The sequence below is a fragment of the Nicotiana tabacum genome, chromosome 8, assembly GCF_000715075.1.
Source record: "Nicotiana tabacum cultivar K326 chromosome 8, ASM71507v2, whole genome shotgun sequence".
NCBI classification, from domain to species: Eukaryota; Viridiplantae; Streptophyta; class Magnoliopsida; order Solanales; family Solanaceae; genus Nicotiana; species Nicotiana tabacum.
In genome coordinates, this window is record NC_134087.1 from 76,206,067 (window position 1) to 76,219,176 (window position 13,110).

A 13,110-nucleotide genomic window follows, 5' to 3' on the forward strand; every position below is an offset into this window, starting at 1 on the left:
TACTTTCGAACAAGTAATTGATTATTTCGTTGGATAGATGTTGAAATTAAATATACGGTACTACTTTTCTTAGAAACTGTTACTCCAATAAGCTGCTTTCTGAACAAATAAAAGTCAACGGACTTGAGTGATTGACGTGACTTACCTGCCATGTTCCATTATTTAAGGAAGAATTATCAAATATTACCTCCAAAAGTCCAAGGGGATGACCTAATAATAATAAAATGAGTTGACATTTGAAAACCATAAGTTTTTATGTTTAGATCTCAGTAGAGGCATCACGTAATTTTTTCTCATTTGTTCAATCTTTGATTAATTGACAGAATTATTCGGTTCATGTTGGTATAAGATAACAAATAGCCCATATAATTAGTTGAAATGCGTATAAATTGATCTGGATACTACAATAATCTTATGAAAACGGGGTATCACTTACAACCAATGCAGGAAACAAGCAATTAACTATAAGCTTATTTAATAGTAATTTTTATCGTTATTCTCGTAACAATAAGAAGAAGGTCAACGCCCAACATACAATGAGCTACTATAAAACCAAAAAAACTAAAGTAGTTGCCCCAAATCAAGTTCAAAGAGATCTACTTCAACTCCTACAAGTGTAATTATCATAAAATGGATTCGACAAAGAGGTAACCAAATTCCAATGTTCTTGTTAATCATTACTTAATATTTCTTTGTCTCGTTATTTTGGATTCTATTCATGTCTATTATGCTAACTTACATCTATATCTCTTTGCTATTTCAATCATTATATTTAACTTTTAATTCGTCCAACTCCAACGTGAATCATATTAGTCATTTTACTTTTAAGATGTTCAAATCAAAAATCTTGTAGAGGGTGGGGAGGGTTCTTTCAAAATGAAAGTAAAATTTAGTGGGCGTTTGGACATAAGAATTGTAAAATTCTAAAAAAAAAAAGTGAAATAAAATTTCAAGTGAAGATGATATTTGAAAATTAGAGTTGTGTTTGGACGTAAATATAATCTTGGGTTGTTTTTGAAGTTTTGTGAGTGATCTTAGTGAAAATTTTGAAAAACAGCTTTTTGAAATTTTTCAAATTTTCGAAAAATTCTAAAACTCATCTTCAAGTGAAAATTGAAAATTTTATGGTCAAACAATGATTTCTAAAAAAATTCGAAAAAAAAAGGAAAAAAATTCTCATGTCCAAACGAGCTCTTAGTTTCTCTGTGTTCTCTTTTTGTTTTTGGCTTTGTGGTGTAATAATTTATGTTTAATTATTTATTTCCTTTTTTTTTATGGGCAGCAATGAAGATGTTTCGCACGTTGATGTGATTAATGCCAAGGATCTGCTCTCCTCGGGTCACCGTACTTAGATGTGAGGTGAGGTATTGTAAATTCTTATAAACAAAAGAAATCTACTAAAGTTAAAGCAATTTGCATTATTTTAGCAAATCTTGATAATTTCTTCTTATTTAATCTCATTTTATTTTACTTCTTTATTTCAATCTTTCCTTGTAATAAAAGCTCTGTTCTTTTCTATCTCTCTGTTGGGGTTTACGGGACAGTTGAAGAGTTTAACAGAGGACGTATTGATAAAGCGATAAATATTCCATACATGTTCCTCACTGAAGAAGGTGAAAAATGGAAGGCCATTATTTTAAATATTACATCACCTCATATATATAGTTCCATTCAATCACCATTTGTTTAAGAATATTTAATTATTATTTTTCTAGTGGATGCTAGGAAGAGTACAAAACCCAGATTTTCTTGTCCAGGTCTCTTCAGTGTGCCAAAAGGAGGATCATCTGATTCGGGTAAATATACTTTTTTTTTTGTTTCCCATCCGGTATCGGTGTCCGGTACCCGCATTGGAGCTCGTACTATATCCGGATTCGCGCCGGGTAAGGCCCCATTCGAGGGGTAGCGCTCCCTACCAAGGAATTTTCTATACTCATGGCTCGAACTCGAGACTTCTGGTTAAGGGAGGAGCAACCCCATCCACTACACCACATTACTTGATGGTGTGGTAAATATACTTATATATCTCTTAACTTGCTTTTTCAAAATTTAAATTATATACGCCGATAGTATTAAAAAAATTACTTGTCACTTAATCTAAATTAACAATAAAAATTTCTTAATTAGAGCTACCTATAATTACCTTTTAAATAATCAAATCGTGTAAATATTTCTTACACATGCAAGTTGCAATATACAAATGTAACCTCTTCTTTTGAGCAACTCTCGTATTAGAGGTGGATGCCAAGTTAACTGAGTTCAACTAACCGAATATTTTTGACACGTTGTGTAAATATATACGGGAAAATTACTGAAATTCTTAACAAATATTAAATTTTGAACTTATAATTTCATAAGCATAATGAGTTTAATGGTAGAACTTTATGGTTGAACCCGTCAAATTCAAATTCTGGATCCATATTAGCCTGCCGTTTAAAAAAAAATCCTTAAAATATAGTAGTGCTATATATGTTATTGAGTGTAGGGGTAGAAGCCTAGAAGGATGTAAGAAATTTGGAAGGAGGGTACTCAGCATGGGTGGATAATGACTTTAAAGGAGATAATAAAGCAGAAGCTGAACAGTTCAAAACTGCCTGCAAGTTTCGACCATGAACATAAGTGTGGATTGCTTGAATTTGCATTAGAATTATTTTCTGCACTATAAAGCCATTTCATATGGAATGAAAAATGGCATCATGGGAATAAACATATAAAACTTCTATATTACATTTTGATTTCAAGTTGTTGCCTGCAAAGGATTTTCTCTTTTGTTTGATGATACTGAGATTGTTAATGCTGGTGAATAAATTTTATTTGAGTTTTAAGTTCTATGGACGGATAATATAAAAGTTTTTTAGACGTACAAGGAGTAATTTTTCACAGCAAATTTGATATGGTAACATGAATAATAAAAATAATAATTGTTTGAGGGCCTCAACCCTACACTAGTGCAGAATACACCGAGTAAATCAACCCAAACAAATAAAATAATTGGATCTGTGACATCAGTATAGTACCCCTAGAAATCGTCATGTAAAGCTGTCGAACCAAAACAAACAATGGCAAACGGTGCAGTGTTCTGTCTCAACTCGCAAAACTTCAACCCCCCCGCCCCGCCCCGCCCCGCCCCGCCCCACATAACATTTTTACCCGCATCCACATCCGCGTCCACCCGCTCTGCCCCGCCGCATAATTTTTTGTTCTTCATTTAGTCAGTTTTATTTTCTTTTTTTTTTATCTTTTGATTGGAATTTTCCATTTCAATTAAGGATTTTTTTTTGGTCAAAATCAATTAATGATTTAAGGTGGGTGCAACTGTAAAATAATTTACTAAGTTTTATTTTTCTCAACAAAATGACGACTTTAAGGGTGTGTTTGGTATAACAGAAAATGTTTTCCGTGGAAAATATTTTTTAAGAAAATGTTTTCTTGGAAAACAAGTGGTAATCTTATTCATTTTCCGATGTTTGGTACGCAAATTAAGGAAAATGACTTCTCAAGAGTATTCATAAAAAATTTAATATAATAAACATGAAGCCATAAACTTTCAAACCAACAACCTTCCGATCCCAAAAATTTCATAAATTTTCGAACCGCTAAACTTTTGAAACTGCAAAATTTCGAACCCGTAAACATTATAATTTCTAAACCCGTAAACTTCCAAACACATAAACCTCCGAACTCATAACTTTGGAACTTGTAAAATTTTGAACCTTCAAACCGATAAATAAAAAAACTAAAACTGAAAAATATTTTTTTCCCGGGGAGGGAGGGAGGCAGAAAAACGAAAAAAAAAAACAGAAATTTAAAATTACAAAAAAAAAAGTAAGAATTTTTTTTTGTGCGGGGAGGGGGGGTGGGGTGGGGGTGGATGGTGAAGAAAAACGAAAAAATAGAAATTTGAAATTGCAAAAAAAAATAAGGTAAAAAAAATAATTTTTTTTGCGGGAGGTGGGGGGTGGTGTAGGGTGGAGGAATAGTAGGGTGGGTGGTAACGGAAAAGCTGAAATTTGAAAAAGGTAGCCTTTTTGGGAGAGAGGGGGTGAGTGGGTTGGTGAGGGTGGGGAAATTTGAAAAGGAGTTTTGGAAAATGTTTTCCCTTCTGTTGATAAAGAAAACATTTTCTTCCAATTGGAGAAAAATGAATTCATAAAGAAAATATTTTCCAAAACATTTAAGTCAATCAAATATGAAAAAATTGAAAAATGTTTTCCTTCGTACCAAACACACCCTAAACACTCAAAATTAATCAACATCAGTGATGAGAATCGAGTGATAACAACTACTAAAATGGTAATGTGCCGAAATTTGCAAGTGAAGAAGCAGGAGGAGTAAAGAACCTGATATTAATACGTACCAAACAAATAACTGATATTAATCATAAGCGTGCAAATGATTTGTAGGCATCAAAGCTCTTCTGTCAAGCCAGATCATTATTGCATGATTGCATCATCAGTATATGTTTCTAGCTTGGCCAAATTCGCAACCCGCCCACACCCGCAAGAACTATTTTTTAAATACAATCAACCCACCCTGTCCCGCACCCGCACAAATCCAAACCCGCACTGCCTCGTATAGGTTCAAATCCGTCCTGTCCCGTCCCGCACCCACACCACCCCATTGCCATCCCTAAACAAAAGAATAAGAGTTGCGACCTCAATTGCTAACGAGTAATAGTCATGATGCTTCTGTAGAGCAAGCTGAACTTGTTTAAAGGCAAAAATAACCTACTGAGCTAAGTGAAATCGAATTTAAAGAGTGGCTTAAAAAGGCCATACTGTGCGAATAATCTGGGCCAAGCTTTCTTTTATGGAATTTTTACATTCCTATGTCATATAAGAAACTATATTACTCTCAATGTTTAAGGTTTGATATAATTACATTTAGTATACTTAATTACCAATTATATATCATTAGTAGTTTTTAAGGGTATTAATTACACTCCTAATTTAATGGTACCGTATACTCCTTCTAATACCACTCCCCCCACATTTCTCTCTCCAATTCTCATACCTTCACCCACGTTTCCCTCCCACACCCATGATTTTTGTATCAAATTCCCATTATTTCTTCCATAGTCAAGGCATTGTCAACACCTCTGCAATCTTGTCCCAATGTTTTTGTGCCCAGGGAAGATGAGCACAAGCCTGGTCGATTTGATGGTTATGATTTCAGGTTCCTTCAGTAATATAAGAGGAAAGGAAAAGAGAGCAGTAATTCCACCATTGACAGTCATTAAAAAGCTTTGAATTCAAATTTGGGTTTTCAAAAATCACTATTTGTTTGGATTGAGCGTTGTTGTAAATAATTGGGAATATGGTTTGGAGTTTATATCTCAATTTTGAGGGGTTTTGTTGAAGATTAGACTTGATTTTGGCTGAATTTCAGATTGAAACTCGAAGAAGAAGAAGAAGAAGAAGAAGAAGAAGAAGAAGAAGAAGAAGAAGAAGAAGAAGAAGAAGAAGACATAACATACATTATATTGCAGCAATTGTAGATAAATTGTAGACTGTTATTTATTTATTTTTGAGCTTTTGTGTTTTTGTGTTAAAAGTTTTGATGGGAGCTTATTATTCCACTTCGTCTGTTTTGGAGCTAACTTGTGCAGAGGAGAAGATGTTTTTTAAATTATATATATTGCTATACCTTTAAATTCAAGAAAGTATGGTTGTATTGTATTTAAAGAGGCGTGAATTTGTAGAATAGGTTGAATGTGAGGAATGAGTCAAATAAAACTCACAATGGCTTGTTTTCTACATTTAATCTACAATAAAACTACATATCATTTGAAAAATTAATATAAAAATACAGAATTTCAATGTTTTCTACAAATTATCTACAGAATTTCTACAAACTGTTCATGACAGAATTTATCTTTATTTTCATGCATGTTCGTCTGGAACACTAAAGTTACTTGATATGCCAACATCTCCCGTTATAGAGGAATACAACTTATCTACAATTTTCTACAACTTTCACACATTATTTCCACTCAGTTAAATATAGCTACAATAACATAAAATTTGAGCTTTGTGTTTTTGTGTTAAAAGTTTTGATGGGAGCTTGTTATTCCACTTCGTCTGTTTTGGAGCTAACTTGTGCAGAGGAGAAGATGTTTTTTAAGTTATATATATTCGTATATCTTTAAATTCAAGAAAGTGTGGTTGTATTGTATTTAAAGAGGCGTGAATTTGTAGAATAGGTTGAATGTGAGGAATGAGTCAAATAAAACTCACAATGGCTTGTTTTCTATATTTAATCTACAACAAAACTGCATATCATTTGAAAAATTAATATGAAAATACAGAATTTCAATGTTTCTACAAATTATCTACAAATATTTTACAAACTATTCATGACAGAATTTATCTTTATTTTCATGCATGTTCGTCTGGAACACTAAAGTTACTTGATATGCCAACATCTCCCGTTATAGAGGAATACAAATAATCTATAATTTTTTACAACTTTCACACATTATTTCTACCTAGTGAAATACAATTACAATAACATAAAATTACAGACAAATTTTATACAATATGTCTTTTGTATATTTTATATCTGATTTATACATAGTAAAAATAATTTTCATACAACTAATTATATATTATACAACTTATCTACAAATTATCTACAATTTTCGTACATTATTTCTACTAAGTTATATACAACTACAATATAATACAACTACAATATAATTTTTATACAATGTTGTTCAACTTTCATACAATAGTTAAATGAATAAAAGAAAAATAAATAAACAACATAATATAATTTTTCTACAATTTATCTACAATTTTTGAAATTCAACCAAAACCAAGTCTAATCTTCACCAAAACCCCTCAAAATTGAGATATAAACTCTAAATCATATTCCCAATTATTTGCAACAACACCCAATCCAAACAAATAATGATTTTTGAAAACCCAAATTTGAATTTAAAGCTTCAAAGCTTTTTAATGGCTGTCAATGGTGGAATTGCTGCTCTCTTTTCTTTTGCTTTGTATTACTGAAATTTGGACACAATTGCTTTTGATGTAGAAGAATTATAGAAGATTTAGTCGTTTTTGATTTGTGAAATCAGAAAAAGTTTGAAACACAGTGTATCGAAAAAGCAGAGACGCTAAATTTGAAACGAAACTGACGAAGAAGATTAATGAGCGTGATTTGCGTTGTGGAAGATCTGGAAGAATATTTAATCTCCCAATTTTAGCGCGCCTAAATAAGGAAGCCTACAGCTACAATGATTCCTTATTTAATGAATTATCTATATTTTGTAGAAATATTATTAGCATGAAGGGTAATATGCAAACTATGAACATATTTGGTAATATAATTTCCTATATGGTATAGGAACGAAAATTTCCCTTCTTTTATTCTGCCCATGAGTGTTTAACACAATATTAAGGGGAAAAAACATAATTAGGCAATATTTAAGAAAACTTTACAAACTTTCATCAGCAATAAGTAATTAACAGATATAGCAACTAATTAACTACATTCCTAGCAGAAACTTATAATATTGGACCAAGAATAACGTTTTCAGTTACTAAATTATCTCAAAGGTTCAATCTCTAATTAACTACGTCCATATTTCACACTTGAGGCTAAACTAGGATCTCAATGATTCCTTTCCATTCATAAAAGTTATTTATAAGTAAACTTGGGATAAAGCATGTATAAAGCAATCAACAGTTAGAGAAAATAATCAAATATTGAAATAATATATATTAAATGTAATATGTATATATACACTACCACTAAGAATTGAAAAGCAATAGAACAATAAGAAAAAATATTATGAGAAAATACTTTAAAATATTCATTTATATTTGAAGTGTATCTAATCCGTTGGAAATAAGATCAACATAACTCCAATGAATTTGGAATTTAGCAGGTATAATAACAATGATATAATGTATTAATTGGAATATATATTATACATATATTTATGGAATAATTTTTGTTATATCACATATTTACTTATCACTATTTAACTATATAATTGGTATAATAATGGTATAATTATAAAATGTGGAATTGTTCTTCAGTGCATTTATATTTCAATTATTCTGAATTTATCGCAAGAATATAACTTCCACCAGAATTGATTTTTAGTATATAAATAATTGACAATTTATTTATGGGATAACTCTAACATTTTAATTATACAAATAATAATTGTATCATGTATGTCCATGTTTATTAATTTATTTAGAAAACAATTCTGGTATATTTACATAATAATTATGGTATTTACGTATAACCAATATATAATTATATAAATGGCACAAGTATACTCAATTTATTTTTTTTATTTTTTTCAAGCACGAAGGGAAACAATTGATGGGCAGGAGAAATAAGAAACAAAGCAGTAAGAGAAAGAAGCTGGATGCTTAATTAGCCAAAAAAAAAAGGAGGAAGAACGGATGTGGGGTTTGTGTGTGTGTGTTTTGGGAGGGGGGAGGGGGGGCAACAAAGTATACGTTAATAAGGATCAAAATAGATCCCTCATTTAGTGGGTCTTCATTTAATTTTTAAAAACCGACAATTAAATGCTATTAGTGTAAAAAAATCTTCCATTTATGTAATACGAATCGAGTAGTAGCCAAAACAAATAAAGATGGCAGCGGGTCGGGGCGGTTGCGGTGCGGATTTAGATTCAACCCGCACCAAATAGCAAAAAAAATTATTTTCAACCCGCCCTAACCCACCCCGAATGAACCTGCCTCTCCTAGCAAAAAACTTCCATTTTCTTCTATAAGCTCTCTGTTTCTTCTGAAAGTGCAACTAAATTTACTGAAGTTTGATTATTTAAGTCAATTAGCAAATCTTCTCATCTATTTATTGCTCGTTGAATTGATATTTTAGCTATGCTAATTATATCTTATTATTTAGTCTTAATAAAAATTCATACTTCCAGATTTGGCTACTGGATCGACTTTGTTTCTTCTTATTGTTCTTTTATTTAACCAGCAACAACTTTATTTCTAAACGAGAAAGGAAAAAAAAAACATGAATGAGAAAAGAAAAGAAAAAGAGAAAAAGAAAAATCAGATTTTTCCAGTAATATAATAACCACAACCTTAAATTATTAAATATCCAAAATCTCCTTTAAAAGAAAAGTATAAGAAGAAATGCTCCAACAGTCAGTATACTCAGTGATAAATTTGCTTGAAATTGAAAAACTCGCCTCACATGTTTTCAACCCACAACCGCTTTTAGTTTTTAAAATAATGTTCAAACCCGCCCTGCCCCGCCCCGTCCCGCTCCACACCCACCTCGCATTCACCTGCACCCACCTCGCCCCGCATGATCTCAAACCCCCACCGTCCCTCCCCTACAATGCTCCATTGCCATCCCTATTTCACCATTCACCATAATCATTTTATTATGCGGAGCGCCAAAAGAGAAAAAAATGTTCTTCCTCAGTCTCAATTTTTATGACACTCATCTCACTTTATGTGACATAATTATTTTTTTTAGTTTTTTTCTAAAAAAAATAATTTATTTTTATAGTTAGAAATAGATTAAATTTTAAATTTTTATTTGGGATTTCTAGAACATAGGTGCACCACTAAAGGAAAAAAGAAAAAAGAGTGTTAAGTGGGAATTGATCCCTTATTCTTTGAGTTAATAATTAAGTATTGAACCAAGTGCACCATTCAATCTTCATGGAACATGGGGTGTCAATACATAATATTGGACCGATTTTAGAAAATACATACATTAAATACCTAATTTGAAGGAGGGACCATGAGTTTGCGTGCCCCATAATTTAAGCTATAGATCCGCCCCTGTTTTATAATACTATGTTTAATACAAATTCATTAAACTTATATATACACGCTAAGAATGCAATAAAAATTTTGCACGGTTGCACCATCTATATATTTTAATGTTATACTAGGTTATTTGCTTTATTTTCTAAATAGTTTAAGTTCTAAAAGATAATTGCATGTAATTATCTATTAAAATTTGAGTTTATTAATCTGGAAAATAAAGCGCGTTACTTGGCTTGAACATACACTTAAAATATGAAGATGCGTTACATTAAACTGTTTATGTATATAAATTGAACCGTTTTCTAAAATTACCAAATTAGTCAAGCAAAGCCTTCTCCAGATATGGCAGCAGCTATACTTGTATCATCACGTATGTAAATTCTAGTATAGATTCTAAATTTTTTCCCCAACTACGGAATACTCCTTAATTGGTTGGAATTTTGATGAAAAATACTCATTTCCCTTTCAATTATTTTGTCATTGGTTGACTTTGAGTTTTCATCATACGTGTGTTTGACGTTTACATGTGGATTGTTTATGAGTAGTAGTTGGTCAGAAACTTACTTGATATATTATATATCTATTTATTCTTTTAAACATTGGTGGTTGAAATATAAAACTACTTAATTACGACTTGTTCAATTAATTTATTTGCATATAATAATCAATAAGATTTCTCTGAAAAGTACAGTTCTTTTTTCTTATAAGGTTGTTTATCCATTGTAAAATGCCACTTGTCATCTTTAGTTTGCAGCTTGCTCAAAAGTTACGAACTGGCTTTTAGTTACTTCACAGAATAAAAGTAATTTTATATTGCCAGTATACATAAAATAAAGTTTTTTAGATTATATTCCGCCAGTTATTAGCATCATCATGAGGAGGTTGACATGAATATATAGTTTATTTGAACAACACATCAGAAAACTTCAAACTTATGTTCCTTGCTGCTCAGCATTTCCATTAAGACGTGCGTAATCCATCTTATATAATTAGAAGAAATTCTGAAAAAATATGTAATGCCTATAATCAATCCCTCCACTCCCACCCCACATCCACATTAAAAATTAATAGTAAAAATAAGTTATGTCAACTTCAATTATATATATACAAGTAGCTGAAGAAGTCAACAGCTTATTTCTTGTTCTGCCATTTTTATTGTCTGTGTTTGTTGGAGCAAATAATAAAAGCGAAAGTATGGAGGAATTACCAGTAGTTGATGGAATACGAGCTACTTCGTTGAGGATTAATAGCTATCCATCCCCAGCAGCATCTGTTGGAGTTACATAGTATATGCAGAAGTTTGAAGTGTATTTATTTGTATTGGGCTTAGCAGCCCACATTACTTAGCAGCCCACGCTCTGCCGGGTCAGCCCACATAATTAGCATTAGCTCTTTACATTTTTACTCTTGTATATAAAAATACAAAACTCCAGAACCTTCAGTAGCGAAGGAATTCATTTTTACTGTTCTTCTTTGTTCCTTCTTCTCTCAAGCCCTAATGTACAATTTCTTCTTTGATTTCTGGTGCAAATCGAAGCTTTACATGGTATCAGAGCCGGGAATATTGGAAATCTTCATCTCTCGAGTCGATCGATGGTACCCTCGTCCAATTCCATTCATGGTCTGATTTTCGTCGGGATTCACTCACATCGTCAATTTCCTGGTTTCCGGCGAAGATTTGTTGGTTTCACAGTGATTTTCTTCCACTTTGTTAAGCTCTCACTCTGATTGTCAGTGTATTTTGTCGAAATTCTCCGGTTTCGAGAGAAGGTTCGAAACTAGGGTTTTCAAGGTTGTTCTTCTCCGGTTGCGAAGAAAGCTGGTAAACACGTTTTATTTTTTTTACTGCTTCTGCTGGTTATTGAGCACTGGTTGTTGAAGTTAAACCCTATGGTATATTTCTGTTAATTTTCATGGTATATTTCTGTCGGTGTTGCTCCGTCTAGTTTCAGTCATGACTAACGGGTCTAGTAGTACTACTGGTGATTCTGAATTTACACCACGTGCTTCTAGTCCATTATTCCTTCATTCATCTTATATATCTCGGATGTCCTTAGTTGTTGTTCCTTTTTCTGGTTGTGGTTTTGGTGGGTGGAGAAGGAGCATTATTGTATCCTTGTCGGCTAGGAATAAAATTGCTTTCATTGATGGTAGTTTTCCCAAACCGGCTGCTGATTCCCCTGAGTCTAAACAGCGGGACAGATGTAACAACATGGTTATATCCTGGCTAACCAGCTCACTCACACCTGAGATTGCTGAGAGTGTCCAATATTCTGATACTGTTGAAAGCATCTGGAAACAGTTGAACAATAGGTATGGAACTATAAATGGAACAAAGAAATTTAAAATTAAAAAAAAATTGGCTTCTACATGTCAGGGACCTCTTGATATAACTTCTTATTTCAACAAGTTAAAGAAATTATCTGATGAATTGAGGGTTATGGGTTCAAATCATGCAAATACATGCACTTGTACTGCAAAGAAGTGTTTGTTGAGGGAAGATGAAGAAAATAAAGTTCACCAATTCTTAATGGGCCTGAATGAAACTTATATAACTGTCAGAAGCAATATCCTCATGATGAATTCACTCCACTTGATAATGTGTATAACATTCTTCTACAAGATGAAAAGCAGAGACAAGTGACTCTCAATACTCATTTCACACCTGACCTGGCATCTTTCAATGCAAATGCAACTACACCTACTAGGTTTCCTCCTCATTTTCAGCCCCAAAGGCAGTACACTCAAAAGGTTAATTTTGACTCACATAATCAGAGGCTTGTTTCTAATCAGAACAAAGACTTATTCTGTAAGTATTGCAAAAAGAGTGGTCATACAATTGATAAGTGTTATAAATTGATTGGATTTCCACAAGGTTACAAGTTTACCAATGGCAGAAAGTTTGGCACTGCTGCAAATGTTGAGTCTTCTGAAAACTTTAGTTCTGCAAATGTTGGTTCCAATGGTCCAGTTTCTGGTATACCTGGTCTTAATAGGAGCAGTATTCCCAACTCTTGAGTTTGCTGCAACAATCCAGTCTTGTTGATTCCAGTCTTCAACCCAACTTTGAGGGGTCTGCTAACTTTGCTGGTAGTAATCTTTCTTTGCCTGAGCTTAATGGTGTTGTTGCTTATTCTGCTTGCATGTTAACTAGTGTAGCTAGAAGTGTTTGGATAGTAGATTCTGCAGCAACTGATCACATGACCTCTGCTAAAGAACTTCTTTTTAACATTACTCCACTTCCTGTTCCCTACTTAGTCAGTATACCTAATGGATACAAAGTAAAAGTCACATGCACAGGGTCACTCACTCTGAACTCTTCATT

At 32.5% G+C, this 13,110-nt stretch overlaps 1 protein-coding gene and 1 long non-coding RNA gene across 2 annotated transcripts; both read left to right on the top strand.

Annotated features, from left to right (window-relative positions):
• Window positions 1-517: 517 nt before the first annotated feature.
• On the top strand, window positions 518-2,794 carry LOC107813021 (uncharacterized). Its single transcript, XR_001654220.2, has 3 exons — window positions 518-647; window positions 1,283-1,613; window positions 1,726-2,794. It is a non-coding gene; the product is annotated as an uncharacterized LOC107813021 (long non-coding RNA).
• Window positions 2,795-11,739: 8,945 nt separating this feature from the next.
• Window positions 11,740-12,429, top strand: LOC142163171 (uncharacterized). The gene has a single exon (XM_075220431.1). The coding sequence runs from the start codon at window positions 11,740-11,742 to the stop codon at window positions 12,427-12,429; it is 690 nt and encodes a 229-aa protein (XP_075076532.1).
• The last annotated feature ends 681 nt before the right edge of the window (window positions 12,430-13,110 follow it).

What these genes read in the sequence shown, in the direction of transcription:
- LOC142163171 (XM_075220431.1), top strand. Translation starts at nt 11,740, where the DNA reads ATGACTAACGGGTCTAGTAGTACTACTGGTGATTCTGAATTTACACCA.